Source organism: Piliocolobus tephrosceles, chromosome 6 (assembly GCF_002776525.5).
Source record: "Piliocolobus tephrosceles isolate RC106 chromosome 6, ASM277652v3, whole genome shotgun sequence".
NCBI classification, from domain to species: Eukaryota; Metazoa; Chordata; class Mammalia; order Primates; family Cercopithecidae; genus Piliocolobus; species Piliocolobus tephrosceles.
In genome coordinates, this window is record NC_045439.1 from 10,181,400 (window position 1) to 10,206,167 (window position 24,768).

Consider the following 24,768-nt stretch of genomic DNA (forward strand, 5'->3'; position numbering starts at 1 on the left):
AGCAGCAAGGGACAATTGGTTCTGTCTGCTTGGCTGTTTTCAAGCTGGGTCATCTGTCTTCTCCCACCTTCTCACTGGCCGTCCTGGGTCTCCGGCCTTCACATTACCACTGGAACTACATCACTGGTCCTCTTGGGTCTCCAGCTTGCAGATAGCAGATGGTGGGATTTCTCAGCCTCCATAATCGCATAAACCAATTCCTTATAACAAATCTATCTATGTTTATCTATTTTCTGTTGGTTGTGTTTCTCTAGAGAACCTCGACTATTATGCAGAGTTGGGGAAGAATTCGTGACAGAGGATTATTTAAACTGGGTTTTCAGGGCTGAATAGGAGTTTGGAAGGCAAGCAAGCTGAGAAAACCATCGCAGGTGGGGGGACCAGCATGTGTATTGTAACACACACGTGTTCATAAGCCTTTGTGGGAGGCTCACTTGGAACTTGGAGTCAGAAGGCCTGGGTTCAAGCTCCACATCCCAATTACTCATTCTATCCATGAATATCCCATATCCCCTACCCTCCAGCAGGCCCTGTGCAGCTCTTGGTTTGGTTCAGGGAAGAGAACTGAGTGATAGTTTCAGCCCAGAGTAAGGGTGCTTTGAGAGAGCAGGTGCAGAAAGTTTTGTAGCTCACAGAAGCAATTTCCATTTCCCTGTACTTGGAGTTTTATAGCTCTAACTACACTATCTATTCTAAAAATAAATGCTCACAGCAGGTGGAGCCCACCTGCAGGGCTTCCAGAAGAGAGCCGGGGTGGCGGTCCTGGAATGCTCTGGTCCTACCTGCTTCTGAGAGTTGTTGTTAGGATCAAATAACTGTGTGGGAAATGTCAGTATCGTGCTGTATAGATGTTCCAAGGATAAGATGAATATGTACATGTTGATCCATCTTTTCTCAGTTTTATGATCTTTCTCTCTTAATCTGGCAGCAAGTGCCATATGGAAAATCTCTTACATCATTTTTCAGTCAGCCTAGATGCCTAATTAACCCACGTGTACAGCAAAGAATGGGGGCATGGAATAAGATGTTTTCCTTAGAAACCAGTATTTCCTTTATGATGTTTTAAAGAGATGGAATTGGATTATAAAGTTGATGCTGCAAACATTTATCTTTCATATAAATCGTGTTGGTCCCTATGATGGAGATGCAAAACTCTGGGTCCAGGGAAACTGAAATTTCTTCTGTAAGCTGCAGAACTCTGAGTATAGGGGAACTGAAATGCTGAAGATAACCATAACTTTTCTTGAAGACTTGGGATCATTCTTGACGGTCCCAGCCCTCATCGGGGCTACAGACTTGGCATAGAGACAGACTAACAGAGAAACCTGTACAGGATTGTGATTGTGAGTTCTATGAAGAAACAGAACAGGATCCAGTAGTCTTCAAAACAGAAAGGCATGAGGCTCTGTACAGCAGTTTCCCCTTAGGCATGGGGAAAACATTCCAAGACCCCCAGTGGATGCCTGAAACTACAGATGGTACCAAACCTTATAACACTATGCTTTTTGCTATACAGTAATGGTGGGTAACTTATGCAGCATAGGTACATTGGACAAAGGGGTGACTCATGTCCCAGGTGGAACAAAGCAGGATGGGGCGAGGTTTCATCACACTACTCAGAATGGTGCATAATTTAAAATGTATTAATTGCTTATTTCTGGAATTTTCCATTTAATATTTTCAGACCTGTATTGGCCACAGGTAGTTGAAACCATGGATAAGGGAGGGGACTACTGTACTTAGGGAGGTCAGGGAGACATTGAGCAAATCTCATTGCAAAAGCAAGTCCCTGGTCCTTAAGGTCTGATTTGGAAATCTGGGCAGGCAAGTGTACGGTGTGGAGCTGCCTCAGCAGGGTTGACACCCTGGCTCCATCACTGCTGAGAAGGTGAATCTGGACCATTTTCAATTCCACCTTCCAGAGCCTCGGTCTGTAAAAAGGAGCACATTGCAGAGTTTGGGAATCACATGGGATAATGTGGTGATGCAACTGCCCTTTGGTAGGCACCCCACAGTAAGTGTTCCTGATTTTATCATTCTACTGTTGCACAAGACAATGGTAGTGTCATTATGAGGAGGGCCCACGCACGCTGTGCTCTGTTTTGGCCGGAACTGAGGAGATGAAACAGACACTCATTGCTCGCCGGCTGAGTGGACCACAAAAAGTGACTCAGCATGAAGGGAGGCATCCAGAGAGTCTCAGAACCCTGTCTTTGGCCATCTTTCAGGGTTGTCTACAGATAGCCTCCCACCTGGGTGGGGTTGGTGGCTGGGCTGTCTGGCAGCTGGGAACTGGGCCATGAGGCTATTTATTTATTTATTTAAATCCTGGTCTGAGACTCCTTGAATTGGTCTGCCTTTTGGTTCTGGGGAAGGAAGAAACAATCAGCGGATCACAGGTCCCAGGTTCGCAGGGATGGGCGTTTACACTCAGCACCTCGGACCCATGATTCACGCTCTGGGGGCTCGGGCCGGCCCGCAACATGGGAAAGGCCTCAGGATCTTCCATTTGAAAAAAATTCTCTACGGTTCAGTAAGATTGCATTTCCTATTATTTCTTAGGAAATTGGTGCTAACAAGTATCTCTAACCCTAAAAGGATCCGATAAAAACATCCAGTGTGCTCTCTCATTGTTGAGAGAAGGCGCCTGCAGGTACCTTAAAGGGAAACTTGATGGTGAGCATGTGCTCAAAAAGACTAAAACACCTGAATCCATTTGCTCAGGCTGCCATACAAAGTATCAAAATCTAAGTGGCCTAAACAACGAACGTTCGTCCTCTCACAGTTCTGGAGGCCAAGAAGCTCAAAATCAAGGTGCTGGCAGAGTTGGTTCCTTCCTGGAAGGCTCTGAAGGAGAAGCCACTCCTTGCTTCTTCCTCACTCCTGGTGATTCTGGGCAATCCTTCACATTTCTTGGCTTGTGGAAGCATTGCTCCGGTCTCTGCCTCTATCTTCTTACGGCCTTCTCTCTGTGTCTCTGTGTGTTTTTCTCCTTTTCTTATAAGGACACCAGTTATTGGATTTAGGGGTCACCTTAGTCCAGTACAGGTTGGGTATCCCTTATCCAGAAATGCTTGGGACCAGAAGTTTTTGTGTTTTGGATTTTGAATGTTTTTGAATTTTGGAATATTTGCAGAATACATACCAGCTGACCATCCTTAATCCAGATATCCAAAATCTAAAATGTTCCAATCACATGTCCTTTGAGCATCATGTCAGTGCTCAAAAAGTTATGGATTTGGGGGCATTTGTGATTTCAGATGTTTGGATTAGGAATGCTCAACCTGTGTAACCTCATCTTAATTTAACTACTTCTACAAAGACCCTATTCCCAAATAAGGTCATATTTGAAGTTCCATGTGGACATGAGTTGGGGTGGAGGGATACTCCTCAACTCATCACAACATCTTTATCAGACTGAATCTTCACAATACTTGGATCTTCATTTAATAGATGAGAAAAAAGACACTCAGAGAAATTCACTGACCTTGTTCAAATTCCCACAGCTGGGAAGCGGCAGAGGTGAGATGTGAACCAGGAACCTGCCTCCAAGCCCCTGTACCATTGGATTGGTGCTGGGGCCTTCATAAACTATAGAGGACAGCATCAACATCACATAAGGCAGTCCTTGGAGACCACTGGTCTACATGCCAGAAGCCTGTTAGAGTCATGACTTATTATCTCTCCATTTGACAGATGAGCAAACTAAGACCAAAGGTGGTGGGAGGGAAGATGAGTAAAGTGACTTGCTGAGATGACACAAGTGGCATGGTAGGGAACCCATGGCCTGGTCTCCAAAGTTCTCCCCCAACAATTAAACATTCTAGCTCAGTGTAAGCAGGTAAAAGGAGCCAGACACAAAAGGCACGTGTTGTAGGCTCTACAGAGACAGCATCCTACAACATGTGCCTGGCTTCTTTCGAACAGGTAAATCTAGAGACAGAAAGATTAGTGGTTGCCCAAAGCCATGAGGAAGGAAGAATGGGATGTGACTGCTAATGAATATGCGATTTCTTTGGGGGATGATGAAAGTGTTCTGGAATTAGATAGTAGTGATGGTTGCATGAATCAGTTGTTAAGTAAAAGCTGAAGTGGGTGAACTGTATGGCATGTGAGTTACATCCATCAGCCTCTGGGAAGGAGATCTGCAGGAAGCAAGTATGGACAAGGCTTATGAGATGCAAAGCTTTTATTGTGGCAGAAATAGCCCAGGCCCTGGCTCATAAGCTCCTCATGCAAGAAGGCACTTCGAGGACTTTTCCTGTGACAGAATTTGCATCCTCCGTTTGTCAAGGCATGAACACCCCAAGAACAGAGAGAGCTTCCAGAGCACCCCCCTTAAGAACTGCGTGGCCTTGGCAAGTTACTTCCCTCTCTGGGCCTCAGTTTTCATACCATGAACCAGTGATCATGCAGACTCTCAGAGTGGTTGTGAGCATGAAATATTGTGATGGGGTCCCTTCGACCTAGGACTGTTTTGCCTCAGCCAACAAAACAAAATAAAATAAAAAACTAAAACCAGAATAAAACTCTCACCAACAAACGATTAAACTTTCAGCCATTGCTATTGCCAAACCATGACCTCAGTTGCTCATCCCTGCTCCCAACCCGCATCCTTGGTGAAGGATCAGAGCTATGTAAGGGTCAGGAATTGGGTAACAAGGAGGTAATGCAGCACATGGCTGGGGTCTACAAAATGGAGATGCCCCACTCTGAGTCATGAAGGCTGTACTCAGGAGGCTCCAGCACTAGCGTGAATTCCATGAGGTCATCTGGTGTCCAGTTTGCAGCTCTGCATCCTGTTCTCACCCTCTCTGGCCAAGGAAGACTCAGGAGCTAGGCCCCTTGCTTGGTTCTGTAAGCCCACCTGGGCTTCTTCCCATTGCGCCAGCTTGCTGGAGCCAGGGAGGGTCAGGAGTTGAGGGGCTGCTTCTGTTGCCTGGCTGGTGAGGCTCTCCCAGCCCGTTTTGTTTTTGTTTTTGTTTTGTTTTGTTTTTGCCTGCTAAGAGCCCTGCTCAGGTTTCCAGGCATGTGGTTTCCCCTGGATTGCAGACTCCCTTGAGTAATGCAGGCATCTGTGAACAAAACTCCCTGGATGAGTGAGCTCCCTTAGGCACTTGTGGACAACTTCCTCCAACCTCAGGGCACTTAGTGAGGGGGTGCAGCCTGGGTGGGAAGAATGGGCACAGGAGGCAGAATGAAATATCTTCTGGGATATCTCTAGGTTCTTGCGTCCAAATGGCAGGGTCAGTAGAGAATGAGCCTGTAGCAGAGAGAGGGAGACATAGAGACAAGACAGGGGCCAGATCATGAAGGGTCTTGCAAGCCATGTTACAGCTGTAGAACCTTATTGCAAGAGGGGTAGGACACTACAGAAGGGTTTCCCTTGGAGGATGCTCCCATCGCACTCACTGCCAACATCATCATCATCATCATCATCATCATCATCATCATCATCATCAAAGCTAGTACATGTTTGGTGCCAACTATGTACCAGGCACTGTGCTAGATGCTTTCATACATTAATCCTATTAACAATTTTATGAGGTAGATACCATTATTATCCCTATTTTACAGACGAGGAAATGTTGACTCAGAAAGGATAACTGAGGTACCCAAGACTACACATCAAATAAGAGCCCAAGGCTGAACCACAAGTGGAATCCAGGTCTACCTAATCCCAAAGTCTTGGCTACTGAACACAGTTCTCTATGTTTATAGCCTCCCCATGAATGTATTTACATCCTTAAAAAGACCACGTTGGCTACAGAGTGGAGAATAAGAATTGGGAGATGGTAGAGGTTAGGATTGGAGGCACCCATGACAGATGATGGTTGGACATAGAAAGAAACATAGATTTAGGAAACACTTAGTGACTAGTGACAGCACTAAAAGAGGTGCTGATTCCATTACTGGGTATATACCCAAAGGAATATAAATCATTCTACCATAAATACACATGCACATGAATATTCATTGCAGCACTGTTCACAATGGCAAAGGCTTGGAATCAACCTAAATGCCCATCAATTGTAGACTGGATAAAGAAAATGCAGTACATGTACAACCATGGAATACTATGCAGCCATAAAAAGGAATGAGATCATGTCCTCTGCGGGAATATGGATGGAGCTGGAGCCCATTATCCTTAGCGAACTAACCCAGGAACAGTAAACCAAATACCACATGTTCTCATTTACAAGTGGGAGCTACATGATGGGAACACATGAACACAAAGGAGGGAACAACAGACACTGGAGGTTGGGAAGAGAGAGAGGAGCAGGAAAAATAACTAATGGGTATTAGGCTTAATGCTTGGGTGATGAAATAATCTGTACAACAAACCCCCGTGACCCAAGTTTACCTATGTAACAAACCTGCGCTTGTACCCCTGAACTCAAAATAAAAGTTAGAAAAATAAATAAATAAAAGAGGTGCTGACCCACTAGATGGAAGGCATGAAGGAGGGAGTACATTGAATGATGAGCCTCACGTTTCTGGCATGGATGGATGGATGCGTGGATGGACGAGGGGCATTTATGGAGACAGACTAGACAAGTTTTGTTTAATAAATGAGTGAAGGAATGAATACATGAATAATGAAGGGATCCCAAAGTGGAATGGCTAATGAGTTCCCCATCATTGGGAGTATGAAACAAGTGGCTTTCATCAGGATATTGTAGAGGATACTCCTGATTTGAAGGGAAAGTCAAGTGGTAGGCACTCAGTAAGTCTATACTGCAGGAATAAATGATTGAATCGCTGCTGCGCCTATGATTCTAGAGCCTCATGAGGGTCTCACATGCACCTGGTGGGAACTTGGTAATGAGTTACTCCTGCAGAAATGTAAGATGGAAGGAAATATTCAAGCACTGTTAATTTTTTTTTTACATCTTCTTTCTTAAATTTCTACTGGTTGATTATATTTTAGAATGCACATCTTCATACATATTAATAAGTATACATATTGGGTATGCATAATCAATTCTTTTTTCCTATAGGAATATACAATCCCAGAAGCTTGAAGACCACTGATCTACATGCCAGAAGCCTGTTAACAGGTTGAGCAGAAATAAATAGCACCCCTTCCCAAAGGCTTCTGAGTGTGCAAGGCAGTGTCCCAGGTACCAAACTCAGAGGTTTTGGGAGTTGTAACAAATGCTAGAGCTATGCAAAAACCTCATCCATTTATTATGCAGTACAGAAAAGACACATGTTTACATGATTCATCCATTTTCTTATTCGGATGTGAAATGCTTCCCGTTTACAACATAATAGCTCTTTGAGTCTTTCACAGGGGAGATGTTCTTTATCAGGGCAACTACACCGTGCACAGGGCAGCTCTTCTCCCACAGACTCAGTTGCCCCTCAGACCAGGTGTGGATCCCCACATGGCCATTGGGATAGAGCTCTGCTTCTAAGAGAGTCTCAGACCATCCACGTGCTCTGCTGATGAATGACTGCCCTGTGTGACAAAACATAGCCTCTTTTTTTTTTTTTTCATTCATCATGTGTGGCACAGTTTGACTTCATTCTAATACTAAATGGTTTTTACTTCTTCTTTCACCTGTTTTCTTTCTCCAGGTATTTATTGGGGCAGAGGGGTGTGGATGGTGGGAAGAAAGAGTGGGTTGGGGGTAAGGAGGGAATCTTTTTTTGACACTTTTGCTTTAAAATTCAGAGTTGAATTGGTCAGGATTTATGGGCTCTTTGCCATGTAAATTTTTCTCATTCTCCAGGTTCTAATCCTCCAGGTTCTTTCCCTCCAGGTTCTAGCCCGTCTAGGTTCTGGCCCACCAGGTTCTAGCCTGCTAGGTTCTAGCCCGCCAGGTTCTAGCCTGCCAGGTTTTAGTCCGCCAGGTTCTAGCTCTCCAGGTTCTAGCCCTCCAGATTCTAGCTTTCCAGATTCCAGCCCTCCAGGTTCTAGCTTTCCAGGTTCTAGCCCTTCTACATTCTAGCCCACCATGTTCTAGCCCTTCTAGGTGCTAGCCCTCCAGGTTCTAGCTCTCTAGGTTCTAGACCTAACTTTTAGCCCTTCAGGTTCCAGCTCTCCAGGTTCTAGCCCATCAGGTTCTAACCCTCCAGATCCTAGCTCTCCAGATTCTAGCCATTCAGGTTCTAGCCCTCCAGGTTCTAGCTCTCCAGATTTCAGCCCTTCAGGCTCTAGATCTCCAGGTTCTAGCCCTTCAGATTCCAGCCCTTCAGGTTCTAGGCCTTCAGGTTCTAGCTCTCCAGGTTCTAGCTCTCTAGATTCCAGCCCTCCAGGTTTTAGCCCTCCAGTTTCTAGCTCTCTGGGTTTTAGCTTCTCTAGGTTCTAGCCTCTCTAGGTTCTAGCCTTCCAGGTTATTTCCCTCCAGGTTCTAGCCCTCCAGCTTCTAGCTCTCCAGGTTATAGCCTTTCCAGATTTTAGTTTCTTTAGGTTCTAGCCCCTCTAGGTTCTAGCCTCTCCAGGTTCTAGCCCTCCAGATTCTAGTTCTCCAGGTTCTAGCTCTTCAACCAGCTAATACATATTCATGTATCAAGTGAGTGCTGCCCTGGCACTGCTGATGGTGAATGCCATTGCCATTCCTACTCACACTCTTCTAGGGCTCGTACTGGGATACCTTCCAATAAACCATTGATTAACAGGAACAATCCCTTGGTTACTGAGAGAGGAACAGTCCCTGAGCAGGCCTGCACTCTCCCCCTCCCCAGGTACCAGTTGGCGGTGGGAGTCTCAGCACTGTGATCCTCTGGGCAAGACCGATTAGAAATTTCTTCCTCTGCCTCATCACAAATCAAACTTTGAAGACATGGCCTTCTCCCCAAATGCTTATGTGTGTGTGACAGTCGGGGGCTCAGGGTGGTGGGGAGGACAGGTGGAAGGGAGCCAATGAGCACCTACTGTGTGCCAGGCACTGGTACTTCACACTGCCACCAGCTCCCAATACTGATTCTGCTCCACGGAGCTATTTCTAGACCTCAGTGTCTTTTCCTTATAGTAAACACATCGCAGTTACATGTGCATAATAATGCCTCACATGTACATAGCACCCTTTGCTTTTCAAAGTACTTTTATGCCTGTTACTGCCTTTAATCCTCACAACGACTTCGTGTTACAGAAGAGGGAACTGAGGCAGGGACAGGTGGTTGTGCAATAGTTATTGGTTGAGCTGGAACCTTGGGCTCCCCCCTTCTGCTGTCCATATCACCCACAGCACCCTGCTCAACCATCTTATCGAACAACTTTCTGGTGGTGGCAGTGCCCAGTCATTCCCAGTCGAGTCTTTGAGTTCCTTCAAGATGGAGATGGCTTCTTCTCTTTCTTCCCTCTTGCCTCCGTTCTCAATATTGCTTATACAGCAAGTGCTCAATATGTGCTTATTGGATTCTTCTTTGGCACAGACCATCTTGTCCATCAGTGAGGGGTGCCACAGAATCCTGGTCTCCAGATTCTTATCAGGGACCCCTCAGGGCTTAACCTTCATTAATGCAAGAAATTGTCCTCCAAAGTTCTAGCTGAATGGATTAAAGAAACCCACGGCAACAATTCACCTGTGCACTCAGCCATTGCACCAAAGCTGGATGGCGGTTCTCCTGGAGATCCAAGTTGTCTTGCTGGGGCAGGGAGGGACACCACGTGGGAGGGAAGCTCAGTCACTCCTGTCCCTGTCCCCAGACCCCCTCCACTCCTGGGAAGGAGCAAGCTGGCTCAGGTGTGGCAGCAAATAAGAACAGTAATGCTGTCGTGTTTATGGAGGCCTCGGCTGTGCATGAGTTCACCCCATCCTCACAGCCATGCTCCCTGCAAAATTGGGCAGGGCAGGAATTATTCTCCTGTGTTTTACTGGAGACACCAACTCATTTCCCAAGGTCATGCATGGATGTCCCCTTGGCATTCCTGGGTCCATGCTGAAAAGCAACTGTCCCTCAATCCTTAACACAAATTCACAACAGCCCTGCTGGCATTTGCTCACTGTCTGCTCCCTGACCAGTCCTGCAGTTTGTGAATCTGGCGTTCCACCGAGATGGAGGTCCGCAGTGTGCCCATGGAGTTCTCCATCTGAATGGGTTCTGACCTACAGCCCCCTTTCTGGCACACTCCCTGGTACACCTCCCAAGACTTCTTTCGGAAGCGCTTGCCCACAATCACATACACCAGTGGGTTGAGGCAGCTGTTGCTGTAGGCCATGAAGGAGGCGATCTGCGTGATTACATCGATGATGTGCTCGTCCTGGCAGCTGGGGAGGATGCCGAGGCGATGCAGCGTGTCCAGGAAGGTGCTGACCTGGAAGGGCAGCCAGCAGATGACGAATAGCAGCAGCACAACCAGGACCAGCACTGTGGCCCTCCTCTCTGTCTGGATCTCCTTGAACTTCTGCATCTCGTTGTTCCGCAGCACCTGCATGATCTGTATCGTGCAGAAGGTGATGACGCTCAGGGGCAACAGGAAGCCCACAACATTCAGGAGCGTGTTGGTAAACACTTCCCAGACAAGGGATGGGTAGCTGATGACGCAAGCAGTGACATTGTGGCCCTCGTCGCTGTACTCCTTCATGGTCCGGAACACCAGCATGGGTGAGCTCAGGAGCAGCGTGCACGCCCAGATCACCAAGCTGTAGAGCTTGGCCCAGCGCACGCCGCGCATCCGGCCCATGGACATGGTTTTCACCAGGGCCAGGTAGCGGTCGATGCTCACCAGCATCAGGAAACAGATGCTGCTGTACAGGTTCATGGAGATAATGGCATTCACCACGCGGCAGAGCGTCTCCCCAAAGAGCCAGTCGAAGTTGTTGGAGATGGTGATGGCCCAGAAGGGCAACCCGCAGGCCAGGATCAGGTCTGCTGCGGCCAGGTTCCCCAGGTAGATCTCTGCCACCGTGCAGCTGCTCTTGTGCAGGCAGAAGACGCTGAGGACAAAGATGTTCTCTAGGGTGGCCAGCACGAACAGCACCCAGAGGAAGGGGGCCTGGATGGTGTTGAGCCAGCCCAGCCACTCTATTTGGGGGCATTTGCTCTGGGCAAAGGTCCCGTTAAGAGTTGGCAATTGCAAGGTGACATTGAGCATATTGGCGCTGAAAGAAAGTAGAAAAGAGGCTGTTACACCTCAGGGTCACAAAGGAAGGACAAAAACTGGTGCAGAAAGAGGCAGGGGTTAAAGACAGCCAGCCAGGATGTGGAGAAGTCGAGGTGGAGCTCAGGCTGCTTTCTGTGGCCAGTGCTTCGGCACACCTGACTCCCCTGGGTCTTACAGAGCCCCCTCTGATCCTTGGATCTAAATGGGGCCTCATGCTCTTCATCTCAAGGCTCCACTGGGATATTTCCTTGGCCAGCATCCATCAACAGCACTAACAATCTCAAGTCTTGGATCCTTGACCTCCTTGAAGCTTCTGTGATGGGAGGATTCACATTCCTTCCTTATCATCCGGGCCCCTCCCAAGGGAGTTGGTCACCTTTCAGCCTCTCAAAGTCCTGTGGTGGGTGAGTTAATTCATTAAAAGAGAAAAATGATATTATGCCAGACCTGGAGATTCCAGTCTGGCTTGGAGACCATGGCCAGCCTATCTGCTTAGTTCCTGTCTTCCTGGAAGGTCTGGGGTGGCATCATATTTCTGTATCTTCTATCAGCAAAGCACTGAAGAGGATAGGAGGATGCAGATAGCGAGGGAGGGTGGGGACTTTGGAGCCAGATAGTCCTACTGGGTTCACATCCTGGCTGCCTTACTTATAAGCTGTGTGATATTGCGGAAGTTAACGTCCTTGAACCACAATGACCTCACCTGTAAAATGGGAATTTAAAAATCTCCCTCTCAGGGTTGTGATGGGGATCTGAGACAATGTACAAAATGCCCCAAGCACTGCACTTGGGTAAACATTAGTAATTAACTATTCTTGCAAACCTATTAACATAACCAGTGGTAAACTCCAACATCACTGTTTGTTGGTGACCTCATCTTTAACCTACTGGCTCCTCTTTCATTCTTAGGCGAGACTCACAGACCACAGGGCAGGTACCTTTCTAGACTTGTTGCTGTAAATCATCTCTACCTTCAGCAGAGGCATGGGGCTTGGACAGACCTGGGTTCCAATCCTAGCTATGTGATCTTGGGCAAACTGCTTGACCTCTCTGGGCTTCTATTTTGCCTTCTTTGGAGTGGGGTGTTGCTCTCATCCTGACTCGCTTTGCATTTCTTTTTACATGGTTGTTGCAAGATTCAAGTCAAAGAGTGGATGTGAAGACACACTTAAAAGTCCAAAGCACAACTCAGAGGGCAGGACTCATTGGGCATTTTCCCAGCGCCCTGTGGTGTGAGTGAGAGAAGGAAAAGGTGCTCTTTCTGGGATGTGCATTGCTAGAGAGGCTCATGGAGGAAGAGCTGAGCTATAAGTCGTGAGGAGATACTGACCATCACCTCTGGGATTTCCCAGGAAAATTCCCTTTGCTTCTAGGAGCAGCTGGCTGGCATCCTGGAGCCAGACTGGGGGACCCACACAAAGCAATGCTTTTAACCTTTCAATGTTTTTTGAGCATCTGCTCTGTGCTGAGCTCTGCCTTGAGTGCAAAAACACAGAGAGGATACCACCTGGCCCCTGCCCTGCCTGACTCCTGACAACTGGGGCCCAGAGTGCGGAGGGTGCCGTGGAGGGCGCAGGAGGGGTGTGGGACACAGACTTGGGGTAGGGGCAGGTGGGTAAGGTTGGAGGTGACTCGAGCTGGGTCTTGAAGGATAAGAAGCATCTCGACAGGGCACAAGAAGGAAGACAAGCAGACCAGGCAGGGGGAACAGCCTGAGCAGAGGCACAGAACTGGGGAAGCTGTTCGTATGTTCTGGAAAATGACACTAGATGTTGGACAGGAAAGGTGAGAAGTAGCAAGAGGCTGAGTGAGGGAGTAAGTGTGGTCTTCACTGGGTGCTAAGGAAGTGAGGCTTTGCCCCTGAGTCTTCAGGGACTACAGTGTTGGTATAAGAAGTATGCTCTGAAAAGATCACTGTGGTGCCTGGTGACTTTCATATGCCCCCAAATTACTTGATATTCTTCCTTTCAAAAGGAGGAATCTGCTTCCTCTTCTCCTGCATGTGGGCTGGACTTCCTACCAATGGTGGCGGGGATGGTGTGTGATTTCTGAGGCTAGGTCATAACACGCTTTGCAGCTTCTTCCTTGGCCTCTTGCATTGCTTACTTGGAAGGATGTGAGCCGCCATATGAGGATACTCAAGCAGCCACAGAGCGGGGAACCGACTTGCCACCTTGAAAGTGGATCCTCTGGCCCCAGTTAAGCTTTCAGTGGATCCTGGTTTCCCAGCCTTTGAGTCTTCCAACCAAGGCCCCAGACATCTTGGAACAGAGATAAACTATCTCTACTGGGCTCTGAATTCTTGAGCCATGAAAACTTGCAGCATCCTTTCCAGAGGCCTCTGAAGGTAAGACTTCCCCTGGGTAGTCCCCTTGGTCCAAGCCTCAACCCCATTTCTGTAACTACAGAAAACCCATTTCCTCCATACCCCTGGCTTGGGAAATCAATCATCTCTCATGGGCTAACTCACTAGAGACCAAAGTATAGCACCAGATGCTGCTTATTAATTTCTCAGCAAGACAATTGATAGCCAAGGGGATGGATCCTGGCCCATCCCTGGCTCTGAGAAGCCATAGGATCGTCAGAAAGACACCTGGTGAGTGCGGAATTGGAAACTCTAGGTCCAGTGCACTGTGGCCTCAGCTGAGATGGCTATCTGCTCACTTCCATCATAGGCCGCACCTGCCACAAGACGGAGAGGTTGGAGTGGACCCCTCAGCCTTGTTGCTTGTAAATGCTGCCTCCCAGAACAGATCTCCCTATTCTGTGTTTCTACTCTGGCTCAGGTCTCCCTCCCCCTCCCCTTAAATTCTCTCTTTAGAGTGTTCTGATCTTCCACCAGATGTCAGCCATATGTTGGAGATATTTTGTCTCCAAGGCAACCTGGCACATTGCTGTCTGATCTGCTGGGTATTGACTTCAATGTTTAACTCTCTTACCTTCACTTCCAAGTTCCTCTGGGATAGATCACATATGACAACCAGGAATGTATCCTTCTCCTCCCCAAGCCCCTCTTCGTCTAGTTCCACAGAACATTCCCTCTGCTTCCGACAGGCCTACAGGGACTTGGACACTTGAGAGTTTTTGTCTTTGGGCTTTAACATCACTGATTCCTTCAACTGTTGTCCAGGGCATGAGGGTTGAGCTTTCCAGGGAGTTCTCCAGGGTGTCTGCCCCCCACCCCTAACTAGTGAACTGAGGAATCCCCTTGACTCACCTGAAAGAGGCCGTGGTGGGCATGGAGTCCTCACGAACAGACAGAAACATTGGTGTCTTCCAGGGAGAGAACATTTGGACTCAGAGTGGGATGTGTGCAAGGCCACACCTGGGCTGAACAGAGAAGAAAAGATGGTTAGATGGCACAGGGGCTGGGGACTGCAAAGTACATGCATTCTCCAGCAGGGAGGAGAAGTGGAGACTGCTGAGTCCCTGACTCAATGTACATTTGTGAAGTGCTCCCACACAGCAGTGCTAGGGACACAATGGCGAGGAGCTGCCAGTCTACTGGAGAAGCCAGACATTGCTCACTTAATAACTGCAAACTGACCTAAGTACAGTGAAATCAAGCAAAAGATTCTGTGACTGCATAGAACATGGGGTCCCAAAACCGCCTGCGAGGGCGAGTGGATATTGATGATAACACTGAGGGTAAGCAGAACTAAGCAGGGTGGAGGGATGAGGGTGCAGGAGGATATCTCAGTCAGGAAGGCACTTGGTGTGAATGTGGATTAGGCCCTGGCCGCTGCTCAGGGAGTCGGGATTGCAGTGGGTAGAGTGGAAGCAGGGCCCAGTTAGCCCATTAACTTAGGCCTGGGCTGATGGAGGCTGAGAGGCTGGATTCCAGGGGAGTTTAGAGGGTACGCCTGACATGGCTAGTGCTCGATTGGACATGGATGAGGTGAGGACAGGGGCGAGGCAGGTTTTGTGGCTTCTATCTCCTGCAAAGGCGGAGATGGGGGCTGATTCAGAGGAGAAAGGTCATGTGTTTAGACTGGAAGCTGTTAGAGGGGAGGTTTTTTGAAGAATTCTAGGCGGATGGGGATGGGAGTGGCTGTTGGGTCCAGCAGGGTCTGGAGCTCAGAGGAGGGGTCTGGACTGGAGCACTGTGATGGAGACAGGGTCTTGAGGGACTTTGAGCCTAATGAGGGAGACAGACACAGCTGAGTATTTCCAGTCCCTTGGGCTGGTTACCAATACAAGGTGCTGTCAAGTTCCCAGCCCGGGGCCTTCTCTGTGCCCTGGTTGAAAGGGCCTTTTTGCCCAAGGGGCTTCCATTGATGACCCCTGTCTCTATCCCTCTTCAAGTTTCACATCATTCTCATCCAGGGAGCGAGGCATGGGCTCTGTGCTTGCCTCAGAGAGGAGGAAACGAGGCATAGACGGGTGGGGGTGACTTGTCTCAGTCCCATGGCTAGAGGTGGGGCTTAACCCCCTCTCTTTCCATTCCAGACTTCACACTCCCTCCAGGATACTAAGTGACCCCTGTCTAGGAAGGCTGTGGAGAGCTGTGGTCTATGCATGTGCAAGTGTGTGAGTGCATGTGTGTGTGTGCATATGTGCATGTGTGTGTGTGTGTGTGTGCATGAATGTAGATAGCCACATATCTGCCACATCTCGGTTTTCAGCCACTCTGCAACACCTGGTACCTGGGATTCCTGAAGCCCAGCTCCCCTAATTCAGTTGGGCGGTGGAGATCAGAGAATATTCAGTTCAGGGAATTCAAACACATTAAAACAAAAAGCTGAGTTGGTAAACAGGAAATGAAGTGGGAGGTAATTAACACCCGGAAAAGGTTTGCACGAACCCCTAAGCAGAGCTGGGATCAGGCTTTGGAACTTGCAAAGGATGCAATGAGCAGCACTGTCCTTGTGATTCTTCAAAGCAGGGAGTTTGCAGAGGGAAAGGAAGACCTAGGAGTTTTCCTCTCTGAGAGGCCCTCCTGGGCTCACGGAGAGAAAATTCAATGGTTGTGAGAGGTCATGTGTTTGAAGCACTAATTTTTTTTTTTTTTTTTTTTTGAGACAGAGTCTCGCTCTGTCACCCAGGCTGGAGTGCAATGGCATAATCTCGGCTCACTGCAACCTCTGCCTCCCGGGTTCAAGTGATTCTCCTGTCTCAGCCTCCTGAGTAGCTGGGATCACAGATTCCTGCCACCACGCCCGGCTAATTTTTGTACTTTTAGTAGAGATGAGGTTTTTCCATGTTGACCAGGTTGGTCTCGAACTCCTGACCTCAAACGATCCACCCGCCTCAGCCTCCCAAAGTGCTGGGATTACAGACGTGAACCACTGTACCCAGCCTAAAGCATTCATTTGTAAAAGCATTTAACAAATTATTATGTGCTGGTGATTCAGAGGAGAAGAATGAAGACTAAACTCCCCTGTCCTCCTGGGGCTCACTCAAGCCGAAATGTCCAGCTGAGAGGCCTCAGCCTGCATGTACAGCTTCCATTCCTACATGACAGTGACTGCCGCACAGACAACGCAGGTCCTCACAGCTTGGTCATGGGGGATGACCAAGCGTTTCCTCGCTGACCTCCGTTACTGGGCCTGTTGTGCATCTACCTGGCTGAGTGTCCCCAGATCTGGCCACATCAGCCCAGCTGGATCCTAATTGCTTGCTAGTGGCTGTAAACATTGCTTTCATTTTCAAAACAAAGTTGAGAGCTTTCCGTCTCAACTTTCTCCTGAAGTCCAGAGGGCAGGCGGGTTAAGGAACTGGGAGAATTTGGGAGTCTCAAGTCGACCGAGCTGTTTTCTCCATCTGCTCTAGAAGCGTGCCCTGGGTGAGGATCCCTGTCAGGGGGCTGCTGTGTCCTGTTCCAGGTCACCTCCTGGCTTCTCCTCTGTGACCCCTGCCTCGGGAGCCCCTACGGGTACCATGGGGCTCTTTGCCTTCTGGCTTCTCTTTGGGTTTGGCCAGTGGGAGCCCCAGCAGGAGCCTGAGGGAGGGTGAGAAGGAGGATGGGGTGTTGTTGGCTTCTCTCTTGGGGGCCTTTATGCTGGCCTGGCCTGGAGCAGAGTTCACTGCTTTTGTCAGGGCCCTGATCACGAGGGAGGGAGGAAGGTAGGGAGGGTGCTAAGGATCTGTCGCACCAGCACTGAGGCACCCGGGGTGCTGCCTGCTCCTCACAGAACCCCAATATGCTGCCTACACCACTGTAAAGAAATGCTTCATTAACATCCTCTTCCTATTACCCAGTTGGAATGTGCCCTCTCTTTTTTTACTGAGACCCTGATGAACGCATCCTGGGAATAGAAAGTCAGGCAGGGAGGGGGTGCTCCAGGCGGGCCGCTGTCTGTGGGATTTCCATCTCTCTGGACCACAGTCTCCTTGTCTACAGAGCTGGGAGGGTGGACTCGTGGCCCTCACAGACGCTGACCCTCAGAGCTGGGGACAGGCGATGACTCTGCTGCTGGGTTTTTTCCCCTGATTTTTTAAACAGACACCTTAGAGGGAACATCCAACATTCTGATTCACTCATTCTCTCTCTCCCTCAGAATTCTGTCCAAGAAGACTTACTGTAAAAACACTTTCTTCATTTACTCATACAGACACTGTGGGCTTGGCGCTGTCAGGAATCAATTCCACTCGAGCCTTGGAGACGGCCTGTTTTGGTTTCCCAGGAATCCACACCTTAGGGGTTTTGAAGCAGTGGCCTCCGCGAAATACATACTGTCACTGTCTCAGGGGCCAAGTGTGCCTCATGTGGGGCCCCCAACCTTGTAGCCAATGATGAGATTCAGGGTACGCTTCCCCAAAATGTGGCAGCTTCGCATGTTGAATATATTAAGTGGAAAGAATCCAAGAAACCATAGGTACAGGAAGGACTCTGTGATTGTTCCCTGAAGCAGGTCACCAGACTGCACACCCAGAGGAAAGGGGCACCCTCCCCTCCGAGCACTGGGGACAGAGAAGAGCCCCAACAGGCCTTGCTGTTTCCTCACTTCTCTACACTTCGCTCATGCCCCCTGGTCCCCCCACATCCCATGATTCTCCACTCTTCATCACATCTAATGGAAACACTCAGGCCAGGCACAGTGGTTCATGCCTGTGACCCCAGCACTTCGGGAGGCTGAGGCAAGCGGATCACTTGAGCCCAGGAGTAGACCAGCCTGGCCAACACAGCAAGATTGAGTCTACAAAAAGTACAAAAAAATTAGGTGGGCGTGGTGGCGCGTACCTGTAGTCCTAGTCCTAACTACCTGGGAGGCTGAGGTGGGAAGGTCACCTGAGCCCAGGGTGATCGAGGCTGCAGTGAGCCGTATCGCACCACTGCACTCCAGCCTGGGCGGTAGAGTGAGACTCCGTCTCAAAAAAATAAAAAGGCACTTAGGCTTAATCACTTCGTTTCCTTATGAAGGTTCCCATGTCACATTAAACTTAACATTAAATTCATTTGTTCACTTTTCTCTTGTTAATCTGTTTTTTGTTTCAGGGCCCCCAACCAAGAACTCAGAAGTGGAGAAGGAAAAGATAGTTTTCCTCCTGATGTCCACTTGTGTCCCGTATTTTGTGACTGCATGTTAGAGCTGGGAAGCATTTCCCAGCAAGGGAAGTAGTTTGGCTGGCAAATAACCTTGAATCATTTAGTTATTCCTCCTGATTAGGCTAACAAGAAAGTCTCAGCATGGTGTCTGTGCATCTTCAACACCTTTCTGTATGCGTAATCTCCCCTTTTGACACACTGAACAGGCTCAGAGCCTTGGCTGGACCCCGAATCTACCCAGGCTTTAATGGCATTGTTTACATTCTATTGCTTTTATTTTTTACAGTTATCGTCTTTCTTTTTTGATACATGATACTCATTTTCCATTTAAATTGGTGATATGAAGTTACAGTTCAAAAGTAAGTCACTACTAAAGAAATAGTTGTACCAGTGACGTGGATATGGCAAAAACTGTGAACGTGAATGTAAATGGCTAAGTGTGGGAAACCCAGCCTGGAAGTCTCTAGCTAGAAACGTGCATTACGGACAGGAAGCCAGCCTGGCGGTTAGGCCGATGGGCTCTGGAAGCTGACTGTGAATTGAGTCCTCCTCTCTAGGGCTCGTTATTTAACCTCATTGCACCTCATGTTTTTCAACTATACAATGGGGATTGATATTTTAAACAGCCCCATCTCCTAGGGCTGCTGTGGGGAGTAGACGAGTCCGTGTGTGTCAGACGCATGGAGCACGTGGTCAATGTGTTCGAGAACGTAAGCTGTTCTTCCTGCACCAGCCCAGGAGGCCTGTCTGCTTTAGCTACACCAGCGGCTATAGGGTGTCAGGGATTCCCGTCCACCTGGCCAGCTCTCCTGCTCACAGGCCAGCTGAGGTTTTCAGTCATTCACTACACAGCTGGATGGAGAGATAGGGGGTGCTGCTGGGACCCCACCAGTCTGTCCATCCAGGAGAGCTCTTGAGACAGCTGGGCTCTGTCCTTAGTCAGAGGGCGGCTGTTCTCCCTCTGCCTCTGCATCTCCTATCTGCTCTCAGTGGCAGCTGAGCGCATGTTGTGCGTGCATGCGTGTGTAAACTGTGTGTGTGTCTGTTCCACTACATTCGCTGTACTCGGAGAGGACGACCCGGCCTTGCTCATCTTCCCGCCCCGCATGGTGCCTGCGGCTGAGTTTTGCACATCCTAAACTCTTGAACAACATTTGCTGTGTAAATAAGTGAAATCCTTCAGACCACCCAGCAAGTCCATGTCAAGGCCAGAGCTAGAAAGAAACAAGATCTCCTGAATCCTTTCCCTGACACCTCCCCAGAATAAATGTTTTCCTCTAAAAGCTGATTGACGTGATTACGGAGTCTGGATGCTGTTTATAGACAGTCACGAAGGTAAGCCTCAGGCTACAGCAGGCAGGGGGTGGCGGAAGGGGGCGGTGGCGCCTCATAAACCGTATCAGTCTCAACAGCAGGAGCTGTGTGGCCCTCAGGAGGGTTTCCAAGAGTCCCTTTTCTTTTCTTCCCTGAAAAGGAGGCCAATGCTGTCTGTAGGGGGAGGATGGGGTCCTGGGAAGTGACTTCCATTCTCAGAACTCCCAAAGAGAACTGAGTCAGAAGATTTGATTCAATCCCAGACATATACATGTGGGTCCTTCCAGCATTTGGACACTTTATGGGCCTGGAATGTTCTGGAAACATTTTTAGGGGGACATGGGGGAGCCTGAAGAAGCAGAGCCCCTCATCCATCCTGCTTTCTGCAGGGGAGGAGGAGGCCTGCCAGCCTGGCTTTGCACGCCCTTGGAGACCTTGGAGCTTATTTTATTCTCGGTCTACTTTCCCTGTTCGCCGTGGTTCGATTATTCTGCTCAGTGTGCTTTGTTTCTTTCCCCACATTGGGGTTTTCAGTTTTAATAAACAAGCAATTTCATCTGACATCCTAACACCACTCATTCCCCTTAAAAAAAAAAAAATAACATCTCTCTCTTAAAAAAAAAAAAAAGAGAAAAGATAACTAGGCTGAGTGCAGTGGCTCATAGCTGTAATCCCAGCACTTTGGGAGGCCGAGGTGGGTGGATCACCTGAGGTCAGGAGTTCAAGACCAGCCTGGCCAACATGGTGAAACCCCATCTCTACAAAAATACAAAAATTAGCTGAGCGTGAGGGCAGGTGCCTATAATCCCAGCTACTTGGGGGGCTGAGGCAGGAGAATCACTTGAACTGGGAGGCAGAGGTTGCAGTGAGCTGAGATCCCACCATTGCACTCCAACCTAGGTGACGGAGCGAGACTCCATCTCAAAGCAAAAACAAAAACAAAAACAAAAAAACCAAAACTACAGCACAGAGCATTTAAAACTAATATTAAGCCCTGTCTCTACTAAAAATACAAAAATTATCTGGGCGTGGTGGCAGGTGCCTATAATCCCAGCTACTCGGGGGGCTCAGCGGGGAGAATTGCTTGAACCCCGGAGGCGGAGCTTGCAGTGAGCTGAGATGGCACTGCTGCACTCCAGCCTGGGCGACAGAGCAAGACTCCATCTCAAAGAAAAAAAAAACAAAAAACAAAAACAAAAACAAAAACAAAAAAACCCTACATAAAAAAGCATTTAAAACTAATAGGAAAATCTGCTGGAGTTCCATCCCTGGACACAACTGCTTATGTATGCCACATGCAGCCGTATTCTGTCGCTGTGGTTTTACATGAAACCTCCTAGCACGGGAATGTTTCCGTGTTGCTCCATCATGGCTGTAGTAATGACGCCTTCAAATAAGGCATTGCATTTGTTTATTTTTGTTTATTAAACTATTCTTTTATTTTATTCCAAACCTTTTTTATTTTATTTTATTTTATTTCATAGTGCTGCAGCCATGTTGCTATACTCCCTGATCTTCAAGGACCTCTTCTACAATCCCCCCTAGGACCCTTTGCTGGGGCTGCCCCCTGCCCAGGTGCCCTGCCTGATTCTGCTCTGTCACTAACCCTCCGTGGCCTCCTGTAGGTGCTCTGCTGCGGTGAGTCTGTGGGTCTGCCTGGCTGGACAACAGGCCCCAGTTACTCCATTTCACACTAATCTCGGTATTGCTGTGAAGCAGTTTGTCTGTGTGGTGACAGCCCACAGCCAGCTGGCTTTCACTAAGGAAGCTTGCCTTCTACTCCCTGCATGGGCCTCATTCAGTCAGTTGAAAGGACTTCAGAGCAGATCTGAGGTTTCCTGGAAGAAGAAGAAATTCAGCTTGCGGGCAGGAGCTTCAGTCCAAGGCTGAGTGTTCTGGCATGTCCTTCTGGGCAGCTTTCCCAAGGGACTTCTGACTTGCCTAGTCATCTTTACAATCACATAAGCCAATTCCTTGCAATACATCTTTTAATCTGTGTCTCCAATTGGTTCTGTTTCTCTGACTGATATCCTCCTGCAAGCAGGAGGTTCTCTTCCACCACTACCCGCCTCCTGCTTCTATAACATTTATTATAGGGCACAGCTATAAGAGTTGCTTGTGTTGTTATTTCATTTCTCTGTCAAGTGCCTGACACATAATAGGTGTTTAATAAATGGTTGTTGATTGACTGGTAGAGGGCAGGGTGTGATCCTTATTTCTCCTCTTCTACCCAGCAGACATAGTTGCTGGGTGGAGGCCAAGGCAAATGGAGCTTACAGTGTGCCCCGCCTGTTCCAGCCTCAACACTGCACTGAGTAGCTGATGCATCACTATTCCCATGTTCCAGATGGGAAGGCAGAGGCAGTGAGGCAACCTGAGATAGTTGAGGTCACCCTGCTCATCAGAGTCAGGGCCAGGATTCAAGCCTGGGTCTGCCTGAGGCCAAGTGTCAAGTCCTTTCTCTGGCTCTGGATTGGCTCCCACCCAGCGAGGTTCTTGGTGCAGGTGATATGGACAGGAGGCAGGGAAATACTGGGTAGAGGAGGCCAGTTCTCTGGCAAAGGCCTCACCAGCAAGCCTGGGTCCACCACCCTAAATGAGAATTTCACATTCCTGTTTTCCCACCTCAGTGTTGCTTTTGCCAAAACCACCCTGGCCTGCCATGCCCCCCATCCTATACCCATAAAACCTCCAAACTTCATTGGCAGAGGAGCAGAGCAGCATGGCAGAGAAGGAGAGAAGAGAAGAAGTGTTTGAATGTGGAAGAGGCAGCTGGACAGTTGGAGAAGAGTTCAGCCATCTGGAAGATGACCTTCCCACTCCATCCCCTTTCCAGCTCCTCATCCCACTGACAGCCACCTCTATCACTCAATAAAACCTCTTCATTCACCATCCTTCAAGTCCACGTGACCTGATTCTTCCTGGATGCCAGACAAGGACCCGGGTACCAAGAGGGCAGGGTGTAACACTTAGCCGTTGGCGGATGGCAACTGCTAAAAGAGCACTAATTTTAACACACCCCTAGACGGTACTGTAGGGCCAGAGCCCAAAAGTGCTTGCCCCAGCCCCAGCACCTGCTCGCCTGCATGTTTCCCCTCCCACAAAGGATTTGAGCAAGTGAGCCATGTCCCTGTTACTGCGCGTCCCAAGAAGGGGTCCAGGGAACTCTCCCATCTCCCAGATCAGGCCCCAAGGAATAGTGAGGGATTGAGCGGGTTCACAGGACTGGCTATCCTGGAGGGGATGCTGTGACTTATAGCCCTCCAGGGAACAAGCCCTGTGCAGAGGACAGCTTGGACCTGGGCTCAGCTGCCCACAGGACTAGGGGGCTACTGGGGAGTCAACAGCATAGGTCAGCAAAATTGGCAGGCCCCCATGTCTCTTCTCTCCCCCAGGTCTCTGATGGGTGTTCCGTCCCTGAGACAATTTGATGGCGCAGAGTTTCCCATCTCCAGGAATCCATCTCTCAATCTCGCCAGTCACCTTTGATTTGGGGCTTAAGCCAAGTTTGCCCAGCAGGCTGCAGAGGAGTAGCCACAGTGTGCACGTGTGTGTGCATTTGTGTATGTGTGTGCATGTGTGTGTTTGTGTGCACACGTGTGTGTGTTTGTGCACATGTGTGTTTGTGTTGGTGGGTATATGTGTATGTGTGTGTTTGTGCGTGCATGCATGTGTTTGTGTGTGCACACGTGTGTGTGTGTATGTGCGTGCATACATGAATGTTGGAAGAGCATAGGTCAAGTGCCTGGAGATGTCCCCAGGGGGTTGGAACTACATGAGTCTTGTGGTTTCATGACTGAGGTCCACTCCCTATCAGAAGCCCAGCTCCCACTTTTTACCTTGGACAAGTGGCTTAACTCCTCAGGGCCTCAGTTTCTTCATCTGTCAAATAGGGATAATAATAGCACCTGCTTTGTGGGGCTGATGTGAGCACAAAGTACTCAAAAAAATTTACTCAAAGTACACACAAAAAATTAGGATATCAAGCGACATCTTAGTGCTACCCTTCAAGGGCCACCTCCAATCTCACCTCCTCTAAGAAGCCTTCCCTGATTTCTCAGCCAGCCAAGATCCCTCCCTCTATAGCAAAGAGGTGGAAGGAGTATTAATGATTGCAAGGCTCTTAAACAATCCTTCACACGCTTCAAACACTCCAGAAATGCCGGTGTTTCCTTTCTCTTTGTGTGATATCCGGTTTCCACCACAATTTTATTGGAGGAAGGAGTCCTGGTAGTTAAGAAGAAAATGCCCAACCTACCCCATCCTATCTTTTGCAGAGGGGAAAGCTGAGGCCCTCGAGAGGTGATACAATGTCTACAACCACACAGCAAGGCAATGCTGGCCTGGAGCAAGAGCCCAGGCTTTGCCTGTCTCTTGCTGGAGTGGCTTTCACGGGTTTGACACAGGTTAGAGGGGCTCAGGGTCTGGGGCCAGGGCTGTAGCCCTGGGGGACACTGCCGAGGAGCATAGGGTTATTAGACTGGACATGTTCCTCCCTCCGTCTTTTTTCCACCATTGGAGTTCTTGGCAAGTTAACGTTACAGAATCCTGGAGTATTAGTATGGGAAGGGCTCTTGGGCATTATTTCATCAGAATCCCTCATGTTACAGAGATGGGCATGGAGGCGCAGAGACAGAGGATAGGCATTCTACCAGGACACACAGCCAGTTTGGCTGAACCTAGTTCCTACAGTCTTGGTATTCAGCCACTTTGCTGTTTTTTTGAGACCAAGTCTCTCGCTTTTGTTGCTCAGGCTGGAGTGCAATGGCGCAGTCTCGGCTCACTGCAACCTCTGCCTCAGGAGAATTGTTCAAGCAATTCTCCTGCCTCAGCCTCCTGAGTAGCTGGGATTACAGGCATGCGCCACCACGCCTGGCTAATTTTGTATTTTTAGTAGAGACGGGGTTTC

The 24,768-nt window shown here is 48.8% G+C and overlaps 2 protein-coding genes across 4 annotated transcripts in view; both read right to left on the bottom strand.

Annotated features, from left to right (window-relative positions):
• Positions 1 to 14,382, bottom strand: part of BDKRB1 (bradykinin receptor B1) — a 28,243-nt gene extending 13,861 nt beyond the window's left edge. The window contains exon 1 of one of the 2 annotated variants that reach the window (XM_023205580.2): positions 14,274 to 14,382. The gene's annotated coding sequence lies outside the window, so the exon portion shown is untranslated. The remainder of the gene's footprint in view (positions 1 to 14,273) is intronic. The other variant, XM_023205581.2, reaches the window with a different exon arrangement.
• Positions 7,169 to 24,768, bottom strand: part of BDKRB2 (bradykinin receptor B2) — a 39,000-nt gene continuing 21,400 nt past the window's right edge. The window contains exons 2-3 of one of the 2 annotated variants that reach the window (XM_023205578.2): positions 14,274 to 14,386; positions 7,169 to 11,054 (exon numbers count right to left, since the gene is read on the bottom strand). In XM_023205578.2, the coding sequence (XP_023061346.2) occupies positions 9,953 to 11,054; positions 14,274 to 14,347 (1,176 nt within the window). In that variant the 5' untranslated portion in view covers positions 14,348 to 14,386 and the 3' untranslated portion in view covers positions 7,169 to 9,952. The remainder of the gene's footprint in view (positions 11,055 to 14,273; positions 14,387 to 24,768) is intronic. The other variant, XM_023205579.2, reaches the window with a different exon arrangement.